This window comes from Microtus pennsylvanicus, chromosome 22 (assembly GCF_037038515.1).
Source record: "Microtus pennsylvanicus isolate mMicPen1 chromosome 22, mMicPen1.hap1, whole genome shotgun sequence".
NCBI lineage: Eukaryota > Metazoa > Chordata > Mammalia > Rodentia > Cricetidae > Microtus > Microtus pennsylvanicus.
In genome coordinates, this window is record NC_134600.1 from 13,544,839 (window position 1) to 13,570,301 (window position 25,463).

The following is a 25,463-nucleotide window of genomic DNA, read 5'->3' on the forward strand; positions in this document are numbered from 1 at the left end:
AAACAGCCAAACTGTGAGTCTATGCTAATGAGGGCTGGTAGAGATTAGAATACCCAGGTATACATTGTTTATCAGGATTGTCCAGATATTTGACTCAAACCATTTCAAAGAAGCCACCACTGAGTTAAAAATAAAAAGTCACTGCTGGGTGGTTGTGGTGCACACCTTTAATTCCAATACTCTTGAGGCAGAGGCCGGTTGATTTCTGTGAGTTCAAGGCCAGCCTGATCTATAAGAGCTAGTTCCAGAACAGGCTCCAAAGCCACAGATTAACCCTGTCTTGAAAAACAAAAAAAAATAAAAAATAAAAAAAATCACTAGACCCACCCAATTATCAAAGAATAGACCTGTTAACAAGCTGCTCAAGGAACATTACAGGTCACAATCAACCTTAAGACCTGGCATGCCATAAAGTTCCAGTTTTCTTTTTGAGAGAGGCATAGTTCTGTCAGAAGAGCAATATTACCGGTTACATATATTTGAAATGTAAAACACTGTCGTGTGAATGACTCGCCTGATCAATCAAGGCTTTCCTTTAGGACCTCAGGCAGGGAGGAGGGACATTCTTGCTGACCTAGTAACAGCCTGGGACATAAGCCTGTTAGTTTCCCTAAGGACCTGATGTATTGATACTAAAACAGAGCTCTTTCTCTAAAACCAGCACTGTGCATTGGAGAGCCCATAATGGTCTGGTGCCCAGGCCTTTGTGGAGGGGTTACTTCAGATCTTGACAACTCAACGTTTCCCACCATATGGAGCTATGGTTCTCAGTACCAAGGCCATTCTGGACGTAGCAAAGAGTTCAAAAAATACCCGGTATACCCTTTGTGTAGAATTGTTGGACTAGCCTCTCCCTAAATTTGTCACATTGTATCATAGTTTCTGCTGACATCATGTAATTCTTTCATTTCCCCCTAGGAAGTAATAGACTAGGCTAGGTTTGAACTCACAGAGAGGCACAGGGTTCTTCTCCCTGTGTCTTGGGATTAAAGGCATAAGCCACCACCACCTGGCAAGATGCTATTTTTCTTTTTTCATTTTTTTTTTGGTTTTTCAAGTTTCTCTGAAGCTTTTGAGCCAATCCTGGAATGAGCTTTTAGAACCCTGTCAGTGAAGAATGACCTGCTGTAAAAGAACACGGGCATACTTAGGAAAATATTCTGAGAATATTTTTGCCTATATATTTTGACTGGCAAGTTTCCTGTTTCTATTTCAATTGTTCAGAGTATAATCTGGACCATTATCCTAAGGGATACTTATGACTAACAGCATATATTGAATGCACAATCTATCTAAGCTCTGTCCCTGGAGCATTGGACAGAGATCAATGCATAACATCGTTAAAGATACTTTTCTTTTTAATCTCCTAAGTGTGTGATGTGATTTCTCCTTGGGAAGGCATATTAATTCTAGAAGAGCTGCATTTTTGTACTGATAGAAATATTGCTTCTGAGTCAACTTCTGTTATGTTGACTCAGGTAGATTTGGTCCGTCTTTGTTGCTATCCTAGGCAACCTTGAGTGTCCTCTATATTACACCCTCAAAGTTCTTAAGTGACTGTACCAATTCACAGTATTAAAATTATGTATTTGCTGGGCAGTGGTGATGCATGCCTTTAATCCAAGCACTTGGGAGCAGATGTATGCAGATCTCTGTGAGTCTGAAGCCAGGCTGGTCTACAAGAGCTACAGAGCCAGGACAGTCATCAAAGCTACAGAGATACCTTGTCTCAAAGAAAAAAAAACAGTAAATAAATAATGCATTTGAGGCATGTAGTTGACTGCCCAATGCTGTAGCAGGAAAAGGATTTGCATATGGAGCAGTTCTTCTGTCCTCAGATCACAATAGGAAGAATAGATTATTGTGTGCACTGCAGGGGGCACAGCATAGGCAATCAGCTGTTGGAGCCACCACTATGAAAAAGGGCCTGACTGTGGTAGCAGGAGAGGTTTGTAATTGCCCAGCATGTGTAAATTAATGTCATGTAAATGAACACAGACCAGATTGTGTGGGTGTCCAGATTAGGAAGGTTATCTTGACTGAAGGAACATTGAATTTGCAATTAGACAACTATCCTCTGCAGATATGATCGATTTTTTTATTGGTATTTATTAAGCTCTACAATTTTCTTTGCTTCACTCCCTGCCTTTCCCTCCCCACTTCAACCCTCTCCCATGGTCCGCATGCACCCAGTTTACTCAGGAGATTTGGTCTTTTTATACTTTATACTTCCCATGTAGATTAGAGCTCTGTAAGTCTCTCTTAGCATCCTCATTTTTGTCTAAGATCTGGGATTTGTGGTCTGTAGGGTGGCTTTCTTTGCTTTGTGCTTTAAAACCACTTATGAGTGAGTACATGTGATAATTGTCTTTTTGGGTCTGGGTTACCTCATGCAAGATAATGTTTGCAAGTTCCATCCATTTCCCTGCAAATTTCAAGATGTCATCATTTTTTCTGCTGTGTAGCACTCCATGGTGTAAATGTACCACATTTTTCTTATCCATTCTTCAGTTGAGCAGCATTTAGGTTGTTTTCAGGTTTTGGCTAGGACAAACAAAGCTGCTATGAACATAGTTGAGCACATGTCCTTGTGGCACGATTGAGCATCCTTTGGATATATACCCCAAAGTGGTGTTACTGGGTCGTGAGAAAAGTAGTTTCCTAATTTTCTGAGATATTGCCACACTGATATCTAAAGGGGCTGTACCAGCTTGCATTCATACCAGCCATGCAGAAATGTTCCCTTTTCCCCACAACCTCTCCAGCATAAGTTGTCATCAGTATTTTTGATCTTGGCCATATATTCAGGTGTCAGTTATAGTCTCAGAGTTGTTTTGATTTGCATTTCTCTGATAACTAAGGATATTGAATATTTCCTTAAGTGTCTTTCAGCCATTTTAGATTCCTCTGTTTTGTTCTCTGTTTAGGTCTTTACTCCATTTTTTCTTGAATGATGTGTTCTTTTGATGTCCAATTTCTTGAGTTCCTTGTATATTTTAAAGATCAAACCTCTGACTGATGTGGGGTTAGTGATGATCTTTTCCTATTCTGTACACTGTCATTTTGTCTTGTTGACCATGTCCTTTGATTTACAGAAGCTTTTCAGTTTCAGAAGGTCCCATTTAATTGTTTCTCTCAGTGTCTGTGCTGCTGGGGTTATATTTAGGAAGTGTTTTCCTGTGCCATTGCCTTCAAGTGTACTTCCCACTTTCTCTTCTATAAGTTTCAGTGTGGCTGGCTTCATGTTGAGTTCTTTGATCCATTTGGACTTGAGTTTTGTGAATGGTGATAGATATGGGTCTATTTTCATTTTTCTACATGTTGATATCGAGTTATGCCAGCACCACTTGTTAAATATGCTTTCTTTTTTTCCATTTGATATTTTTTTGGTTCCCTGTCAAAAATCAGGTGATCAAAGATGTGTGGGTTGATATCTGGGTCTTCTGTTTGGTTCCATTGTTCCACCTGTCTGTTCTTACAGCAATACCAGGCTGTTTTCAGTATTGTAGCTCTGTAGTAAAGATTGAAGTCAGGGATTGTGATGCTTCCAGAAGGTCTTTTATTGTATAGGATTGTTTTGGCTTTCCTGGGTGTTTTTTTGTTTTTTGTTTTTTTCATATGAATTTGAATACCATTCTTTTGAAGTCTTTGAAGAATTTTTCTGGGATTTTGATGAGCATTGTATTCAATTTGTAGATTGCTTTTGGTATGATCAATCTTGCTTGACAGAGTTATGTCTACTTGGATATTTGCAAAACAGGCCATTTCCTAACTCTGTGTGTCAGGTTACAGATCTCAAAAGTCAACATGTGTATTTCGGCACCATCAATCTATCTCTTGTTAATGACATCCCCTCTCTTAGGGAAGAGCCTACTCTTTTTTAAAGTCAATATAGAAAATATTATTTAATCTTAAAAGTGTACTTTTTTGGGTTTTTTGAGAAAGGATTTTTTGTAGTTTTGGAGCCTGTCCTAGAACTAGATCTTGTAGACCAGGTGGGCCTCAAAGTAACAATGATCTGCCTGCTTCTGCTTCCTGAGTGCTGGGATTAAAGGCCTGAGTCACACTGCCCATCTAAAAGTGCATTATGATCACTTTAAAAATCACTTTTTGGTATCATTTTCAAATACTTTCTTTTTTTCTTTTTCTTTTCTTTTTTTTTTTTTTTGGATTTTCCGGACAGGGTTTCTCCATAGCTTTTGGTTCCTGTCCTGGTACTAGTTCTTGTAGACCAGGCAAGCCTCAGACACACAGAGATCCGCCTGCCTCTGCCTCCCGAGTGCTGGGATTAAAGGCGTGCGACATTACTGCCCGGCTCAAATACTTTCCTTAAGTGTATTGCTGCTCTTAGCCCGGCTCAAATACTTTCCTTAAGTGTATTGCTGCTCTTATCTCTATTTGTTTCTGTTATCCAAAGTTTCTAAGTCATTAATAGTTTCATTTCATTTCTTTCAAGGTATGTTGATTTCTATATAGATCAATGTCTCCTATACTTTAGGCTTGCCTCATGCTGTGTAATTGAGAATTATTTTGCCAGTCGGTGGTGGCGCACACCTTTAATACCAGCCCTTGGGAGGCAGAGGCAAGCAGATCTCCGGGAGTTCGAGGCCAGCCTGGTCTACAAGAGCTAGTTCCAGGATAGTCACCAAATCTACAGAGAAACACTATCTCGAAAAAAAAATTGAGAATTATTTTGAACACCTAATTCTGCCTCTGCTGCCCAGTTCTGGGAGGACAGTCCTGCAACTCCTTCCAGGTTTGTCCTTCACTAGTCAGTTAGAAAGAAAAATAGAGCAGTTAAAAGTCTGTTGATCTTTCTGACTTTTACTGGGAACATAGAAATCTAGAGGGATTGTTATAAGAATTGAACTCATTGACCAACTTTGTAGCTGGTGCAGACACAGTACAGGAAGTGAGAGGTTAGCCTGAGGGTGAGAGCTTTCCTCTTTCCACTGAGATTACTTATGTGGAATCAGGTAGTCAATTGTGATGCTGTATTGTTATCCTGATTGACCATTGTTAGCAGTCCACAGACAATGGCAATCTGTGTATGGACTGACCTTATCTTGAAACCTAATGTGTGATATTTACAGTAGTTATCCAAAATAGATGATCTGGGTAAAATGTTGTGTCCCTGCTTAACAGGACCATTACTTTTCTGGAATAAGATCTTCATCTTTAGGGAAAATACATGAGAAATATATATTGTGCTCTAATACAAATCCCTAGTCTCTGGAGCACAGGGTCATAAAGTCTGTTTCAACTTTTCAAAATAATTTTTAAGATTAAAAGTACAACATATTCACATTGTCTTTGCTCCCTCCAAGCCCTAACATGATCCTGATTGTTTTCTAATTCATGGTCTGTTTTTGTCTAACAACAGTTACAAAATAAACACATTACACAGGAACAGTGTTTACTTTATGAATGTGACCTGTGTATGTCTGCCGGATTTGCCATTTCTGAGGCAGTGGGATGGCTGCACTGGAAAGTGAGTGTGCAATGGAATGTGCACAGAAAGGACCCTGTGCTTTGGATGAGAAACAGGATGTGGTGTAGGAGAGTAGAATAAGGTGTACTAAATACAGTCTTTCTAAACTAGGTCCCTGTCTGCTGGGCTGGCAGCGCAGAACTGGAAGGACTGTTCTGTCTGAGTCATTTGATCTCTGATAGAGGAGCTGCTCATATTGTGAGGCCCAGCTGGGTAGCCCTAGCCTGTGAGGAATTCTGGGAAGGGTTAGAAATCAGGAGTACTAGTGGCAGACAGTTTGTGCGTTCTTTCCATGATTCTCTTCTGCCTCTGGTGTAAGGAGTAGTAAGGAAGATCACAAGCTATACCGTGGTGAGTGTTGGGTGTTCAGAGCTGTTGAACTGTCATTTCTGCTATGACTTGGACTGATCATGAGCAAGACTGTAGTTATGTTGATCCATGTGGTTCATGTTGGCAGTGGCCCTTATCCTCTGAGCCTCCCTGTATATGAATTTATTGGGGCAGCGGAGACTCTGGAAATTCAGGATATGATGCTGATTGTCCAGAGTACACACAAGGACACTGCTCTTGGTGTGCAGTGGGAAGAGAGATTAGAAAACTGAAGCTCTAGATTCCAGAAGTTGTCAGTATTGCATTCCAATTTCAGATTTGTGTTCTAAAGATTACAAATAGTTTAGGAACTGGTAGGAAATGATGATATTGATCTTCTAGTGATGCATGATTAGAATGCTTTTAATGTATCCTGCCACTAGCTGCAAAGGTGTGATCCAGTGAAGCTTAGGTCAAGGGGACAAAGGAGTGCATTGTGTTCGGCAGGTAGATAGAGCATAATTCGCATCTTGGACCATAATCCATGTAGGACAAAATAAATTTTATTTTATTTTTATTTATTTATTTTATTATTATTATTATTTATTTTTTTAGTTTTTTTTGAGACAAGGTTTCTCTGTGGCTTTGGAGCCTGTCCTGGAACTAGCTCTGTAGACCAGGCAGTTCTGGAACTCACAGAGATCCCCCTGCCTCTGCCTCCTGACTGCTGGGATTAAAGGCGTGCACCTCCCAGAAAAGATCATGTATTTGAACAAGTTTCTCTCCATAGTCGTTTTCTCTCAATTATCTGTGGATCCTTAGTAGGAGAATAAGCCTTTCTATATGAAATTTCTCATTGTATCCAATGAATCTCAATACCCTCAAGTAATTTCCTGACATTTAAATCTACTGTGTTAGCTGGGCGATGGTGGCGCACACCTTTAATCCCAGCACTCGGGAGGCAGAGGCAGGCAGATCTCTGTGAGTTCGAGACCAGCCTGGTCTACCGAGCTTGCTTCAGGACAGGCTCCAAAGCCACAGAGGAACCCTGTCTGGAAAAAAACCAAAAAATAAAAAAAATAAATAATCTACTGTGTTGTGCTTGACATTAATCAGCCAGCTTCCTACTTATACTGAAATGCTTTTAACATCATTATAGGCTCGATCTGTAAATCACATAAAATATAGCAGAAACAGTTGTTATTCAGACCTCTGAAGTTTGGTAACCTGCTGTTATAATTGTTTCGTTTGTTTATCTGAGTAACTGTGTGGCTCTCAATTCCTGTAACTAAAGGGAGGCATCATTCCTGGCTCTATTTGTTTTTATGTTATTGGATGATGGTGCTAGAATGTAGGTATTTTTTATGTCAAGTATATACTGCTGTGCTGAGCTTCATAATTTCTTGAATTTTAAAAATTGACAGAGGGCATCACTCTGATTGTCAAGATGCCATGTATTCATAACATTAATACTGCCTGAGTATTCTGAGTCATTAACTGGAGTGAAAACAATTCTTTGTGGAAAGTTCAATAAAAGTCTTTCAGTTCTTTGTATCCCATTGTTTGTTTCATTCCGGTTTGCAATGGAAACAGGGTCTCAATGTGTATTTCCACCTCTCCTGGACCTGATTGCTTAGACTTGACTGGCATTCAACTCAGAGACAAATATTCCCACCTCTGTTTTCTGAGTGTTGTGGTTAAAGGCACAATACTTCAATACACCCAGTTTGTCCATCTATTCTTCCTTTCTGTAGCCAGTAGTTTTTTTTGTACAATATTCTCATGCATACAATGTACTGTTGATCTTTTCTGTTTTTCTCTCCCTATGCATAGATATTTCTCTTATAAGGTGGTACAAAGGGTACAGAAATAAAAGAATTGACTCTCCTTTTAAATATCATTCTAAAGTGACTGTCTATGTCATGGAATAAGAGTGGGTAACACCAGCATCATACAACTGTACTTTCAAAGAAGTATGCATTCCAATGTTGCCACTGTCATGCTTACATTGTACACACGTGTGGTATATTTTTGAAGGCAGTGACCTATGATGATGTGCATATCAACTTCAGTAAGGAAGAGTGGGATTTGCTGGATGCTTCCCAGAAGAATCTCTACAAAGATGTGATGCTCGAGACCTACACGAACCTCACTACTATTGGTAAAAATAAATTTCTTTCATGTTTCAAAATATGGAGACAACTCTTCCTTGGTTTATGTTGTTGTTCTGTAATTTGATTTAGAAAGAAGGAGAATGAGGTGAACAACACAGTCATAGTTCTTAGGATAATAAGCTAATTATTTCACAATGTTAAATAATATAACATACATATTCTGGTACTATATTTTAGGATACATTTGGGAAGACCATAACACTGAAAAACATCGTCAATGGTGTAGAAGGCATGTAAGGTAATTTTCTTATGCAAGTTTATAACAATGTGCCTCTGATGAGTTTGTAATGTGTTATGACACTTTTAAACAAAACAACAGTGTAAATAAGCACAGCTTCAAATGAATTGATGGTTAATAAATTCTCACAAATCCATATAACTCAATTTCCTGTATATGAATTGCATTTGCAAGGCATTCATTTAAGAAAAATTCTGGGAAGCAATGACTAAACAGATTTTAGCATTAATCATGAGAGCTAGATTATACATCTGCCAGTCCATTTGTTTCTTGTTACTCATGACAGAAAATGTATACACATTTCAGTGATGATGAATATAGCTGCAAACCTTTCTACTAAATCAATAGCCCATGGTAAGTAAGTCTTGTATTACTCATATAGTTTTTGTGACAGTGTTAAGTTTAATGAAAGCAGCTGTTGGAGTCAAGGATCAAGGGGCAGGTGTTGTGGAGAAACCTTAATACCTATACCACAAGCCTCTGAGGAACAGAAAGTCAAACCGTGAGGATTCAATGTGGAAATCTTTTATTGACTATTCTTCCTTTCCTATATATATCATATGTTACTCTTGACACAAGAGTATGAGCATAGGGATATGCAAATATTTAGCATACCTCTCCTTAAGAACAATTAAGAAGATAAAATGTACTTCCTATGTAGAGTATACTTGTTGAATTTGATACAAGAATACAACGTTAATTCATTTTCTACCATCATTGTTAATACTTAAACATACATTATGAAAAAACCACCATGAGTTCTAGGTCTGTGCAAATACTTTTAGGTGTCTTAGTTCACTTAGCAAATGTATAATGATTCACGATATAGTAAAATTTATAAATGTAGTAAAGTTGGTAAAGCACTCAGTGTATGCAGTTCTCTTCAAAAATGTAAAAAATTTAATAGAAAAATATAGGTATAGATGAAAAGGTAAACCATGGCACAAAGGAAATTATCATCACAAATATTTTTTGAGATGCAAAATGACCCCTAATGGGTGAACAAAACATGATTTAAAACAAAGATATAGAACCATAATGTTTGATTCCTTTTTACAATTGGAAAAAATATGAAGTTAATTCCTATAGATATGAGGTTTCACAGTCCATTGAATGTGGTGAAACTTTAACATGCGTAAATTATCCTTGCAGGATTGAAAGAAATCAAACTGGAGCGGCGTTTTCCGTATATTCTCACTGTGCTAAAGCCTTGAGTTATAACACTCATCTTCTAAGGAATGAAAAAACACTTACCGGAGAAAAAGGCTCGAAAATTAAGCAATGTGATAAAACCTTTCTTCATCACAATCATCTTCAAAGGCATAAAAGAACACCTACTGGAGAGAAACCCTATGAATATAATCAGTGTGGTAAAGACTTTACTCAATCCAGTGTTCTTCAAACTCATAAAGGAACACATACTGGAGAGAAACCCTTTGAATGTAATCAGTGTGCTAAGGCCTTTGCTGAGAATAGTGCTCTTCAAAAACATAAAGGAACACATACTGGAGAGAAACCCTATGAATGTAATCAGTGTGGGAAGGCCTTTGCACATCATAGTCATCTTCAATTGCATAAGAGAAAACATACTGGAGAGAAACCCCATGAATGTAATCAGTGTGGTAAGGCCTTTGCACAACGTAGTCATCTTCAAGTGCATAAAAGAACACATACTGGAGAGAAACCCTATGAATGTAATCAGTGTGGTAAGGCCTTTGCACGTCATAGTTCCCTTCAATTGCATAAAAGAACACATACTGGAGAGAAACCCCATGAATGTAATCAGTGCGGTAAGGCATTTACACATCATAGTTCCCTTCAATTGCATAAAAGAACACATACTGGAGAGAAACCCTATGAATGTAATCAGTGTGTTAAGGCCTTTGCAAGTCATAGTCATCTTCAAGTGCATAAAAGAACACATACTGGAGAGAAACCCTATGAATGTAATCAGTGTGGTAAGGCCTTTGCAATTCATAGTCATCTTCAAGTGCATAAAAGAACACATACTAGAGAGAAACCCCATGAATGTAATCAGTGTTGTAAGGCCTTTGCACAACGTAGTCATCTTCAAGTGCATAAAAGAACACATACTGGAGAGAAACCCTATGAATGTAATCAGTGTTCTAAGGCCTTTGCTTACAACAGTGCTTTTCAAACTCATAAAGGAACACATACTGGAGAGAAACCCTTTGAATGTAATGAGTGTGCTAAGGCCTTTGCTGAGAATAGTGCTCTTCAAAAACATAAAGGAACACATACTGGAGAGAAACCCTATGAATGTAATCAGTGTGGGAAGGCCTTTGCACATCATAGTCATCTTCAATTGCATAAGAGAAAACATACTGGAGAGAAACCCCATGAATGTAATCAGTGTGGTAAGGCCTTTGCACAACGTAGTCATCTTCAAGTGCATAAAAGAACACATACTGGAGAGAAACCCTATGAATGTAATCAGTGTGGTAAGGCCTTTGCACGTCATAGTTCCCTTCAATTGCATAAAAGAACACATACTGGAGAGAAACCCCATGAATGTAATCAGTGCGGTAAGGCATTTACACATCATAGTTCCCTTCAATTGCATAAAAGAACACATACTGGAGAGAAACCCTATGAATGTAATCAGTGTGGTAAGGCCTTTGCAAGTCATAGTCATCTTCAAGTGCATAAAAGAACACATACTGGAGAGAAACCCTATGAATGTAATCAGTGTGGTAAGGCCTTTGCAAGTCATAGTCATCTTCAAGTGCATAAAAGAACACATACTGGAGAGAAACCCTATGAATGTAATCAGTGTGGTAAGGCCTTTGCAATTCATAGTCATCTTCAAGTGCATAAAAGAACACATACTGGAGAGAAACCCCATGAATGTAATCAGTGTGGTAAGGCCTTTGCACAACGTAGTCATCTTCAAGTGCATAAAAGAACACATACTGGAGAGAAACCCTATGAATGTAATCAGTGTTCTAAGGCCTTTGCTTACAACAGTGCTTTTCAAAGACATAAAAGAACACATACTGGAGAGAAACCCTATGAATGTAATCAGTGTGGTAAGGCCTTTGCACATCATAGTTCCCTTAAATTGCATAAAAGAACACATACTGGAGAGAAACCCCATGAATGTAATCAGTGTGGTAAGGCATTTACACGTCATAGTTCTCTTCAATTGCATAAAAGAACACATACTGGAGAGAAACCCTATTGTTGCGGGAGGTCCTCCCACTCCTCTAGCCTATCGCCGCTGAGATACCAGCCCCTTGGTGCGTGGTTTCTCTCCCTTTAAAAAAGCGGCCACTTCCCTCTCCTCTCTCTCTTCACTTCCTGCTCCGCCGGCGACTAGACTCCTGGTCGCGTAGAGGGCTGTTGCCTGGGACAGTGATCTGTAAGTTTTTCCCCTTTAAATAAATATCACCCTATTAATCATAATCCCAAATTGGTGTGGCATTGTTTGTGACTTACACCTTCATTTTGGCACCCAACGTTTGGTTTTAGAACCTCTCACGGCTCGCAGCCGCGAGTTCTGCTTGGCGGCCGCAAGTTCGGCTTGGCGGGAGCCCTTGCTTCCTCAGCCGCTACCTGTGCCTTGCAGTGGCGGCCTTGGCCTCCCATGGTTTGCTCTTTTCTGAGTTGTTTTTAAATCTCCCTTGCAAGCACAGCTCTTAAAGTGGCACGAACCAGAGCACGCGGTTGCTGAAAGCTGCAACCCCTCAGGGTGACTCTGTCATGTGGAGGCATAAGCAGCTTCCAGATTGCTCTTCTCTACCCCTGGATTCTGGGTTTCTGGTTCCATCTCTGGAATTGATTTAATTACATTTACTTTGTTGAGAAACTTGTGTTTTCCAGTTTTTAACATCTACTAAGGCACTGAAACAGGACCATGTTTTCATCGCGATTCTGCAACAGCGCCACCTGCTGGACAATAGGTAATATGGCAATTTTCGTTTCTAACGCAAATTTTACTGCTTTGTTTTCACTAATACAATGGATTAGTAATTTTGTATTTACTAATACAATGAATTACATCATACGAGGTCTATATGATTATGGGAATACCTTAATTTGCTTGTTACTAGGCTTCAGTTTTCTTTTCCATATTCTATCATTAAGGATGAATATGGCACTCCTAAGAATGATAGAATCTTTACGAACTAATAATGAACAACTAATTGACAGGATTAAAATTATTGAAAATCAGAGGTTATCTGAACAAGTGGATACTATGACAGACAAAATTGATTCCATATCCAAGGGTATTAGAAAGTTACCTGAAAGGGTTCAGGCTATTGAATTTGACCTTCAGAGTTTATCACAAAGTTTTGATAAGGTAACAGACAGAATGTACCTCCAAGATGGGAATCTACATGATATACAAGAAAAGTCTAAGGAGGACATGTTATCTTTGAAGGAAAAAATTAAAGCTTTGGAATCACAGGTGCAGAATGGGGACCAAAAAATTGATACCTCAGTGAAATCACTGGAAATATATACAGGTCAAGAGATTCAGGATTTAAGAGAGACAATGATAAAAAGATTTGAAAAGATTGGAGAAATTATTGCAGCTGGTGAACAGAGTAAGGAGGCACAAGGACAGGATACAATGCCTCCACCAGCTATTAGAACTGGCTTACCCAGGGTTCTAGCGACATACCCTATACTTGATTCTGACAAAGCGTCAACTTCTAAAGGCTCAAAGGGAGTCAGAGAAGCTAGATGGACACCAATAGCAATGAATGATCTGAAAGAAATTAAGCAAGCTGTTGTTAATTTTGGCTTGCACAATGCATATGTAAAGGAAATGATAAAGACTTGGGCTTCTAATGCTAGAGCTATCCCCCATGATTTCCATCAGTTAGTGTCTGCAGTTTTAGATAAGGGACCTTCCTTGATGTTTGGAATTTATTTCAGAGAAGAATCCAAACATATGGAACAGCAAGGAAGAGCAAAAGGTATTGAGGTGTCCCAAGATCAAATTCTTGGTGCAGGAGAATATGCTGATCCACAGGTCCAAGCTCTTTATGATGATGAAGTACTGTGTCTATGTCACCAAGCACCTTTAAATGCTTTGAATAGGATACAAGATCCAGCAAAAAGGGTTGAATCATATACCAGAATTAGGCAGGGACAGAGAGAACCCTTTATTGACTTTTTGCAAAGATTGATTAAGGCTCTGGACATAGGGGTAACAGACCCAGAATCTAGACGAATACTTCTTGAATCTCTAGCTTTTGAGAATGCAAACATAGAATGCAAAAAGATAATTGGGCCTTTAAAGTCTACATCAGCACCTATGGATGAATGGATTCAGCATACGATGAATGTTGAGACGTTTAGCTATAATGATGAATCTTGGGTAGGAGAAGTGATTTCCAAAGCAATGAGGAGACATCAAACTGCCAGGTGTTTTAATTGTGGTAAATTAGGACATTTACAAAGGGATTGCAGGCAAAGAATTTCTAGGAATAATATCTCTTCTGGGAATGACAAAAATAGGAGACCTCGGCCTTCAGGTATATGTAGGAGATGTGGTAAAGGCAGGCATTGGTCCAACGAATGTAGGTCAACAACAGATAGACGGGGCAATCCGATATCATCGGGAAACTCCATGGGGGGCCTCTCGCAGGCCCCCAAGCCAACAGTGGCCCAGTCATTCCCAGTCACAGTGGAGAACGTGCCTCACCAAGAAAATTAAAAGCTCCAATTTCTGCTGTAAAAAGTAATACTGGTCTAAATGATGAATTACGTGTGGAGGATGAGTCAAAAAGCCCAGTAGGACAGAGTAAACGTATATTTTGGCAGACTTCTATTAATGATCAAAGACCAAAGCTAAGAGTCTGTATAAATGGCACTTTTATTGAAGGCTTATTAGACACAGGTGCGGATGTAAGTATCATTACCCCAGAATCTTGGCATCCGAATTGGCCTCTTCAAGAGGTAGATGTTCAGTTCCTAGGAATTGGAACCCTATCTCGTGTAAAACAAAGCACAAGATGGGTTGAATGCATAGGGCCCGAAGGGCAAATAGGAAGACTAAGGCCATATATAGCCAATATTGCCATAAATTTATGGGGCCGTGACCTGCTACAGTAATGGAATACCCAGATTAACATTCCTGTATTTCCAGGAATTCATAATTCGGTGAAGGATATGATGAGGTACTATGGAAAAAGGTCACCAGCCATTCAGGCTGTACAAGAACATACAGCAAATACCAAACCTTTAGAGGTACCAACAGCCCTACCTTTAAAATGGCTAACTGAGAAGCCAATATGGATCAAACAGTGGCCTCTAGCTGAAGATAAACTACAGGCATTGGAACAGCTGGTGCAAGAGCAACTAGATGCTCACCATATTGAAGAATCAACCAGCCCTTGGAATTCTCCTGTGTTTGTTGTAAAAAAGAAATCTGGTAAATGGAGAATGGTGACAGATCTAAGAGCTGTCAACAAAGTAATTCAACCTATGGGCCCACTACAGTCTGGAATTCCTTTGCCTTCTCTGTTACCAAAAGGATGGCCTCTTATAGTTATTGATTTGAAAGATTGTTTTTTCACTATACCGTTACAAGAAAAGGATAGAGAAAAATTTGCCTTCACTGTGCCTACTTATAATAATTCTCAGCCTAATAAGAGATATCAGTGGACTGTCCTCCCACAGGGTATGCTCAATAGTCCTACACTGTGCCAATATTTTGTAAGTAAGCCATTGGAAATAATTCGTAAACAATTCCCCAAGTCCATCATTTATCATTACATGGATGACATTTTGTTATCTGATTCAAATAAAGATACTTTAGAAAGGATGTTTGAAGAAGTAAAGAAAGTCTTGCCTAGGTGGGGATTACAAATTGCCCCTGAAAAGATTCAAAGAGGAAATTCTATTAATTACCTAGGTTACAGAATAGGGTTAGAGAAAATTAAAACGCAAAAGGCACAAATTAGGAGAGACCGCTTAAAGACTCTTAATGACTTCCAAAGATTGCTAGGAGACATTTCCAGTCTACGACCAGCTGTTGGGATAACACCTGATCTAATAGTTCATTTAAACAAAACCTTAGATGGTAATAAAGATTTGAATAGTCCAAGAGAACTGACAGCTGAAGCAGAAAAGGAACTGACAATGATTGAGGAAAAATTACAGGAGGCACATGTGGACAGGGTAAACCCAAATCTTAGCTGCATCCTAGTCATATTGCCTTCCAGAATTTCTCCTACAGGGATTCTAATGCAGAGGGAAGATATTATTTTAGAGTGGATATTTATACCTAATAAACCAAGTAAAAAATTAAAAACTTATGTGGAAAAAGTCTCTGAATTAATTATAAAAGGTAAGCTGAGACTTCGTCAACTAGCAGGTATAGACCCAGCAGAAATTATAGTGCCTTTTACTACTGAAGAAATAAAAAAGTTATGGGAAGACAATGAACCGTGGCAAAGAGCTTGTGCTAATTTTTTGGGAGAAATTAATAGCAACTATCCCAAAAGTGGTAGACTTAACCTCATAAAAAGAACTTCTTGGATTCTTCCTAGAATTGTACGTGATGCTCCAATAACTGGAGCCCGTACTTTCTATACTGATGCAAATAAATCAGGGAAAGCAGGTTACAAGTCAGATGAATTGGGTAAGGTGGAACAAAGCCCTTATAATTCTGTCCAGAAGGCAGAATTATATGCCATTCTTATGGTGCTAAGGGATTTTAAAGAACCTCTTAATATAGTTACAGATTCACAATATGCAGAAAGAGTTATCTTGCATATTGAGACAGCTGAATTTATACCAGATGACACAGAGTTGACTTCATTGTTTATCCAGGTACAAGACATAATCAGGAACAGACTTTGTCCGATGTACATAACACACATCCGGTCCCATACAGGTCTGCCTGGTCCTCTAGCCCAAGGCAATGCTGAGATTGATCAATTATTGATTGGAAGTGTGTTGCAGGCCTCAGAATTTCATAAGAAGCATCATGTCAATAGTAAAGGCCTAAAGAAAGAATTTTCCATTACTTGGCAACAAGCTAAGGACATTATAAAGAGATGTCCTACTTGTTCTTTCTATAATCAAACACCGTTGCCTGCAGGGAGTAACCCAAAGGGTACTAAGAGAAATGAAATCTGGCAGATGGATGTGTTCCACTTTATGGAATTTGGTAAATTAAAATATGTACACCACACCATAGACACGTATTCAGGTTTTCAATGGGCTACTGCCCTGAGCTCAGAAAAGGCTGATTCAGTAATCACACATTTATTGGAAGTTATGGCCATCATGGGTATACCTGCACAAATAAAGACAGATAATGGTCCAGCATATGTATCTAAGAAAATGAAATGCTTTTTTGATTATTATAATATAAAACACATTACAGGTATACCAAACAATCCTACAGGTCAGGCAGTTATAGAAAGATCAAATCGTACTATAAAGGATATGCTGAACAAACAGAAAGGGACTGAAAATACCCCCAGAAATAGATTACATAATGCTTTATTAACCTTGAATTTTCTCAACGCTAGTGAGAAAGGAACGACAGCAGCAGAAAGACATTGGATAATGGAAAAGTCTGCTGAACTAAATCAACCGATTTATTTCAAAGATGTGCTGACCTCTCAGTGGAAGCCAGGAGATGTGCTACGTTGGGGAAGGGGTTTTGCTCTTGTTTCCACAGGAGAAGAAAAATTGTGGATACCATCAAAATTAATAAAGTTTTGATTTGAAGAGGAGAAACCTCTTGGAAAGGAGAAATGACAACTTATCTACAATGATGATATTCATACAGATGGTAAGAAAAACATATAGAATGGGGGCAGGGTTCTGTTCTTATCTCCACAGGAAAACACTCATCTTTGAAAAATTCAAGGGACCCTGGATATTTGGATACTGACAGATGGAAAAATACCTGCCCAATAGGAAATATCAAGAAAACCGAAAGGGTTGTGTAAGTAATATTAAACCATATTTCTAAATTTATAAAGCTGGTTTTGAAGTTGGACTCTGGCTCAGTCCTTCTCCAATTCCAAGCCTGTTAGTAAGAGAAAAACCCAGAGTTTCTGGAGTTTCTGTCTCATGTCAAGAGCCATGATATGGGACAGAAAGAAATATGAGTTTAGAAAACATGTTTGCGGGGCTGGAGAGATGGCTCAGTGGTTAAGAGCATTGCCTGCTCTTCCAAAGGTCCTGAGTTCAATTCCCAGCAACCACATGGTGGCTCACAACCATCTGTAAAGAGGTCTGGCGCCCTCTTCTGGCCTTCAGGCATACACACAGACAGAATATTGTATACATAATAAATAAATATTTGAAAAAAAAAAAGAAAACATCTTTGCTTTTCTTCATATCTATCATACTTTTCATTGAATATATCTATCATGTCTTTCATTGAATATATATATATATATGTCTATATGATTAATGCTTAAGTTTTTCATAATGAACAATGAGTTTTTCCTGAAGTGACATTTGAAGTTTCCAGGAAGAAGATGGGGCCCCATAACAACAACTCCACCTGGTTGATATGACGTCATGATACTGATAGCGCTACAACAAGACCTGCTTTGGATACCAGCTGCACAAGACAGTTCCAACTTGGTTAGCTGAAATGGTGCACATCTTATACAACATTTTGGCCAGACCTGCACAAAATACTCAGAGTCTATTGGCAATTTTAAAAGACATTGATCTTGAAATTTAACCATCATTTTACTTTCACAGGATCCCCCAGAAAGAACGTCGCCCCTATGACAGCTGGAAGTAATTTTAGAGGACGACGTCCCCTCTCCCAGTAAAGTTTGCCCTTGGGTTTAGGGGCATCATTTAGGGGTTGATTATAATTAGTATACGATTGAGGGTTGGGGGAGGAATTTTATAAGCTCAGGGATCATTTTGAAAAAAAAAAAAGAGGGATGATGGGATAATAGATTTGTAATTGTGAGTTACTGTTGTTAGACAAATATATTGATATAGATTCTTGTATATTGATACAAAGTTAAATTGTATTGACTATTGTATGCATTCATGTTTCTACCTCTGTTTAAAACATTTTTTATGTATTGACATATATTGTATTGTATATATTTACCATATTGCAGTGTACATTTCTACCTCTGATTAAGATACTTATATAATGTTTGTGTATTGATATACATTTACCTACTGCAATGTATATTTGTACATTGTTTATATTTGGAGGTCATTGTCCTCATTTGTTTCACAGTCGTTTATTGTCTTAGTCTTTTTTTTTTAAAGGGAGAGCTCATTTCTTTTTTTTAATATTTATTTATTTATTATGTATACAATATTCTGTCCGTGTGTATGTCTGCAGGCCAGAAGAGGGCACCAGACCTCATTACAGATGGTTGTGAGCCACCATGTGGTTGCTGGGAATTGAACTCAAGACCTTTGGAAGAGCAGGCAATGCTCTTAGCCACTGAGCCATCTCTCCAGCCCTATTGTCTTAGCCTTTAAGTTAGATAGATATTGAGAATTATATAGACTAATAGTCATCTAAGTTTGTCATTTATAATTAGACTAATCAGGTTCTTTAGATATATAGAGATTATACTCAGTATAGATAGATAATCTTCAACTTCTTCAAAGAGCTGTAGAAAATGGCCATTAATCTAACTCAGAGTTTTGTGGTAGTGAGACACAATTGCTCCTGGCAACACCACTCTATTCCCGAGAGAATGTTGAGCACCAAAGACACTCCACCTGGAGCATTTCTTTTTGGCAGAACTGGCCTTGGGGCAAAGAAATGCCCATACCTCAACCACTGACAAAGATACAGAGCATGCATCAATGGATAAAACAGGGCTGTCTTATCCTGCCAAGACAGGGTAAGATAGTTTTGAAAGTTGCTTGCCTTTGAAAATGGTGTGTCAGTTATGTTAGGCCTTAGCCAAAGTTCGTTGCTTCAACGCTGCTAATGTGACTTTGGGTGATTGCCTAGGTAGCTAGTTGTCTCTGTGATTTGTTGCATGTTTTGGAAGTTGTTTTACTGAACTTCCTAATTACCCAGGTAACATTATTTCCCTTCTCAGATCTTTGATGGGGTTGAAGACTATATAAATGTAGTTACTTTCTCTCATGACTTGGCCAAGTTATTTATTATACAAGACCTAAGCTAGTTAGAATAGGATATTTGTACTTATTGTATATAATTTCATAGTAGGTTTAGAACTCTCTTATTTAAACAGAAGGGGGAGGTGTTGCGGGAGGTCCTCCCACTCCTCCAGCCTATCGCCGCTGAGATACCAGCCCCTTGGGGCGTGGTCTCTCTCCCTTTACAAAAGCGGCCACTTCCCTCTCCTCTCTCTCTTCACTTCCTGCTCCGCCGGCGACTAGACTCCTGGTCGCGTAGAGGGCTGTTGCATGGGACAGTGATCTGTAAGTTTTTCCCCTTTAAATAAATATCACCCTATTAATCATAATCCCAAATTGGTGTGGCATTGTTTGTGACTTACACCTTCACCCTATGAATGTAATCAGTGTGGTAAGGCCTTTGCACATCGTAGTCATCTTCAATTGCATAAGAGAACACATACTGGAGAGAAACCCCATGAATGTAATAAGTGTGGTAAGGCCTTTGCAAGTCATAGTTCTCTTACATTGCATAAAAGAACACATACTGGAGAGAAACCCCATGAATGTAATCAGTGCAGTAAGGCATTTACACGTCATAGTTCCCTTCAATTGCATAAAAGAACACATACTGGAGAGAAACCCTATGAATGTAATCAGTGTGGCAAGGCCTTTGCAAGTCATAGTCATCTTCAATTGCATAAAAGAACACATAACTGGAGAGAAACCCTATGAATGTAATCAGGTTGGTAAGGCATTTACCCAACTTCGTGGTCTTCAAATACATAAAACAATACACACTGAAGAGAAACCCTATGAATGCAATCAGTGTGGCAAGGCCTTTGCATATTATAGTCAACTTCAAAGGCATAAAAGATCACATACTGCATAGAAACCCTATGAATCCAATCAGTGTGTTAAGACCTTTGAATATGAAAACAGTGTTCACATTCATAAAAGAATGCATGCTAGAAAGAAACCTTAGGAGTGAAATCAGTGTGGTAAGGCCTTTACAGAACAGAACTCCTGTACTCTTGAAAGGCATAATATAGCACCTACTGTAAAGATATTAATGAATGGAATTTGTGGTAGGTGGAGGAAGGTCATTGGTTAATCAAGAAACTGCCTTGCCCAGTTGATAGGCCAGCCCTTAGGTGGCTGAAGTAGACAGAACAGAATGCCGGGAGGGAGAGGGAAGTGAAGCCGACGTCTTTTCCTCTCCTGTCCGGGGAAAATGCGATGCAGCCTGCCACCAGGGCAGACATGCTGAATCTTTCCCGGTAAGCTCACCTCTTGCTGCTACACAGATTAGAAATGGGCTAAATTAATATGTGAGATTTAGCCTAGAAGAGGCTAGATATAATGGGCCACGCAGTGTTTTCATTTATACAATTTGTGTGTTGTTATTTTTGGGCATAAGCTAGCTAGGCACCCGGGAGCTGGGTTTCAGGAAGCGGCCCGAAGGTCCTTCAACAGAATGGTGCCGATGTGGACAACTGCTTCCACAAAAAGCGTGGGAAAGAATAGAGTAAAGCATGTTTTCTTGGTAGCAGCAATTTCTCATTCTGCTCTGCTTGCTAGAGGCAAGCAAGCACTCTCATCTAAGAGAGGCTTCCTGACTGAGCTTTAGCTGCAAAAACCCTGCATCTCTTAAGAGATCCTGCCAAGAAACACTTAAATGGTGTTGATAAAAGCCAACTGAATGCTTGTTTGTTTTCAGCAGTAGCAGGAATAAAGTGCCATTTTAAAATGCCCTGTTCTGAGCTGTCCTGCCAGGGCAGACTCTGACTCTTAAAGCAGGCAGTTGATTGAGTGTGGTCTGGGAGCAGAATGGTCCAGCTTGCTTGCTGGCAGGGACCTTGAAACGCCTTAGACTTGTGGCAATAAACATGGCTAAAGCTGGTACCTTCACCGTTAAGCTGAAAGCTAAGGCTGGATCTAGCCGCCAATGCCGCGGCTTTAATCCTGCCCATATTGCTCAGTAGTTTAAAAGCTTGTGTGGTCAGAAAAAAAGAGGGAGATATATAGTAAAGAGAGATTCAAAAACAAAGAAAACCTTTAAATGATTTACAGTGTGTTAAGAATATATGCAGGCTAAAAGTTAAAGTTCTTAAAGTAAAAAACAAAAAGGAAAGAGAGTGTTTGGTTTTGGTAGTACACACCTTTAATCCCAACACTTGGGAGGCCTAGGGAGATTGACTTCTGTGACTTCAAGGTGTGGTAGCACACACCTTTAATCCCAATGCCTGGGAGGCAGAGACAGGCAGATCTCTGAGAGTTCAAGGACAGCCTTCTCTACAGAGTTATTCCAGGACAAAGATATACAGAGAATATAAAATAAAAGTAAAAATAAATGAAATAGAGGTTAAAGTAAAACCGCTCAAAGATGGAAAATACACAGAGAATCTTGATACTCTATGCTATTGTGCTCTTTGAATTGTTTTAATGGTGAGGAAAGACCAACATCTGCTCAAAGGTATTTGTTTATAAATGCTGCTGAACTCATCCAAGATAGATATTTTGAAAATACCTTGACTTCAGAATTTGGATCTAAGGATATGATACTTTGGAAAAGAGATTCTTCTTTTGTTTTCACAGGATTAGACCATATGGATTGCTTCTATTCTAATATGGTATAATAGACTGCGCCCTTCTGAAAGGTTGCTGTGAACACCTTCAGAAAATTACTTATCTGCAAACTGAGACAAATCTAGCACACAGGTTATACCCTCAAAGACCTGACTAACAGCACCCCTTTACAGCAGGAATCAGTTTGGAGAGAAATAACTACGTCCATATTCCCAAATATTGTTTATAAATATTCTTTTACATATAAAGGGTGATATAATATAGATATAAATAATTTGGATTGAAATGAATCTTGCTTTACTGATACTAATTTAAGGTCAATTTTGTTATGTGTGTATATATTTCTGATATTGATTAAGGTATTGTGATTGTGTAGTTTATTTAAAAATGTAATGTATATAGGTTATTAATAGATATTCATCTATAATAGTCAAGTTTGTAGTCATGTTAGATTTTTTAGATGTGCATAGATATATTTTAGATAGGCATTCTTCATATCTTTCAAAGACTGCAGCATATGGCATTTAAAATATTTTAATAACTTAGGGTTTTGCATGGCAATGAGACACATCTGCTCCTGGCAACATCAGCTGCTTCAAGAGGAAGATGGGCATCGAAGAGGTTCCTTATGGAGTTTGATAGCCATTTGGGCAAGAAACTGCTCTTGCCTGGACTACTGCATAAACTGGACACAGAAAATCCTCAGAGAGAGGACTGCTGAACTTGCCTAAAGGTGAGATGATCATTCGGAGTTCCTGATTCATGAAAGAGTCTGTGAGACATTCTGCAGGACACAGCAGATAGTGACTGAACTGCCTTTGAAATTTCCTGCTTCATTGAAATGTCTGCTGGAAACTATGGCACTGTAGGCCGAAGATGGATGCCCCAACTTTACAGAGGAACTTTGGGTGACTGTCCAGAAAGTGAGATGTCTCTGTGATTTCTAGAGTTTTCTAAGTTGCTTATTTCTCACCGTCCAGCTAATATTGTATCTTTCTGGAGTCTTTGATGGAATTGAAGAATAGTTTTAGTATTCCTTAGTTATGATAAAGATAAAATAGATGTAAATATTGTAATTCTAAATTGTAACTGTTTTGTTATATGTAATTTTACCATGTTAAAGTGAAAGCTTTTCCTACTTGTTTAAACAGATAAAGGGGAAATGATGGAGGAAGGTCATTGATTAATAGAGGATCTTCCTTGGCCCCATTTGAGGCCAGCTGTGGCCGGCAGCTCCTTGAATCATCTCCAAATACATAATATGAGCCTACCTGTGGAGAAAGTCTGAAGTTAATGTCTTTATTCTTCAAAAACATGAGAAAACATCATACTGTAGTGAAACTCTATAAACTAATTCAGTGTCATATTGTTTTGTGCTTCTTATGAGGGTAAGACTTTGTGTGTAATCAATCTGATAAAGCTTGTGCATATTATCATAATCTTTTGGACCTGAGGAAAAAGCTAGGGGCTCATTTTAAATTATTCTTTAAGATCTTAAGCCACTTACAGTCAGTTAACTAAAAGCAGCTATTGTGTAGAGAAAAATTTGATACTGTCCACAATCTGTTTAAGCATCATGATACCTCTATTTATTCTATTTTAAACCAGGATTGTATTTCATAAAACCTTTTATGAAGTATTATGGGTTACAGCAAGGGTATTCTAACATTGGGCCTGAAACCAGAGCCAAAGAAAAGCACTTTATCTCTGAATCTAGAACTAGGTAAAAAAAAATGTCCCTGAAGACAGCCAAAACATTAAAAAACGGCCTGTGAAAGAAACCCAATTTGGCTCTCAAACCAGAACCATAAAATCATAAAATTCAATGATGTTTTTAAGCCCAAAGGATACCATTAACTGAAATATGAGAGGCTTGAAGAGTCAAATCTCTCATACGTTTACTTGTATGTTTTGTTTAAAAGCTACCTTAGAAATTGGGGTATAATTATGTTTATCAGAAGATTGGGAATGGTCATCAGGAAGGTAGATAGAAGGTGGTTACAAGGAACATTTTTTGAAAAAGTTGGCTAGAATTAATATATTATGGAATTATCACCGTTAACCATAGGCAGAAATAATATAAAATATTATGGAATCACTTACTAAAAAAGTGAAAGTACTGTAGGAAATGAACATTAAAACTTTGAAGAAAACAACTGAAGAAGACACCGGAGAATGGGAAGATGTCCCTTGCCCCTGTTAGGTAGAAATCAAGATAGTAAAAATGAAAACCTTTCCAAAAACAATCTACAGGTTCAATGCCATTCCCATGTAAACATCAGAAAAATTCTTCACAGACCTCAAAATAAAAATACTCAACTTCATATAGTAAAGCAAAAAAAAAATGCAGGATATGCAAAACAACTGTATGCAAAAAATAATTTCTGGAGTCATAACATTCCCTGACTTAAATCTACTACAGAGCTACAGTACTGAAAAGAGCCTGGTATTGGCACAAAAACAGACAGGAGGACCAATGGAACTGATTCTAAGAATCGGATATCAATCCACTCACCTACAACACCTGAATTTTGTCAAAGAACAAAAAAATATATGATGGAAAAAGAAAGCATATTTAACATGATGCTGGCACAAGTGAATATCAATGTGGGGAAGAATGAAAGTAGATCCACATCTATCATCATGAATAAAACTCAAGTCCAAAAGGATCAAAGACCATAACATAAAGCCAAACAGCCTAAACCACATAAAAGACATAGGAAGTATACTTGAACACACTGGCAAAAGAGACCACTTTCAAATTATAACCCCAGCAGCACAGACACTGAGAGAAATAATTAATAAATGAGACCTTTTGAAACAAAAGTTTCTGTGAACCAAAGACATGATCAGAAATACAAAAAAGGCAGCCTATAGTATGGGAAAAGATCTTCACCTACCCCACATTGGACAGAGGACTGATCTTTAAAACATAAAGAAATAAAAGAAATAGTCATCAAAAGAATAAATAATCCAATATTAAATGGAGTACAGACATAAACAACTTTCAACTTATAAATCTAAAATTACTGAGAGATTAGTGATATTTCCAAACTCCTTAGCGATTAGAGAAATGAAAATCAGAACAACTCTAAAATTCCCTCATATCTGTAATAATAGGCAAAATAAAAAACATTGGTGACAACTTACACTGGACAGGATGTGGGGTTAAGGGAACACTCCTCCATTGCTGATGGGGGTGCAAACTGAGTCAGCCACTTTGATATGGTGTTTTCTCAGAAAATTAGAAAGCCAACTGCCTGGTTGTGAGGTATGCCTTTAATCCCTGCACTTGGGAGGCAGAGACAGGCCCCTCTGACTTCAAGGCCAGCCTGGTCTACAAGAGCTAGTTCCAGGACAGGCTCCAAATCTACAGAGAAACCGTGTCTTGGAAAACCAAAAATTATAAAGTAAGAAAATTAGGAAACAACCTATCTTAAAACCCAGCAATACCATTTTTGATAGGTACCTAGTGGATACTCAGGCATACTACAAGGACTAGTGGTCAACTATGTTCACAGCAATATTATTTGTTCACAGCCAGAACCTAAAAACATCCCTTCCACTGAAGAATGGACAAAGA

At 38.5% G+C, this 25,463-nt stretch overlaps 1 protein-coding gene across 1 annotated transcript in view; it reads left to right on the forward strand.

Annotated features, from left to right (window-relative positions):
• The first annotated feature begins 684 nt into the window (after window positions 1–684).
• Window positions 685–25,463, forward strand: part of LOC142840074 (uncharacterized) — a 46,279-nt gene continuing 21,500 nt past the window's right edge. The window contains exons 1-5 of the mRNA XM_075956550.1: window positions 685–816; window positions 5,384–5,491; window positions 7,838–7,961; window positions 8,152–8,212; window positions 9,449–11,472. Of these exons, the coding sequence (XP_075812665.1) occupies window positions 685–816; window positions 5,384–5,491; window positions 7,838–7,961; window positions 8,152–8,212; window positions 9,449–11,472 (2,449 nt within the window). The remainder of the gene's footprint in view (window positions 817–5,383; window positions 5,492–7,837; window positions 7,962–8,151; window positions 8,213–9,448; window positions 11,473–25,463) is intronic.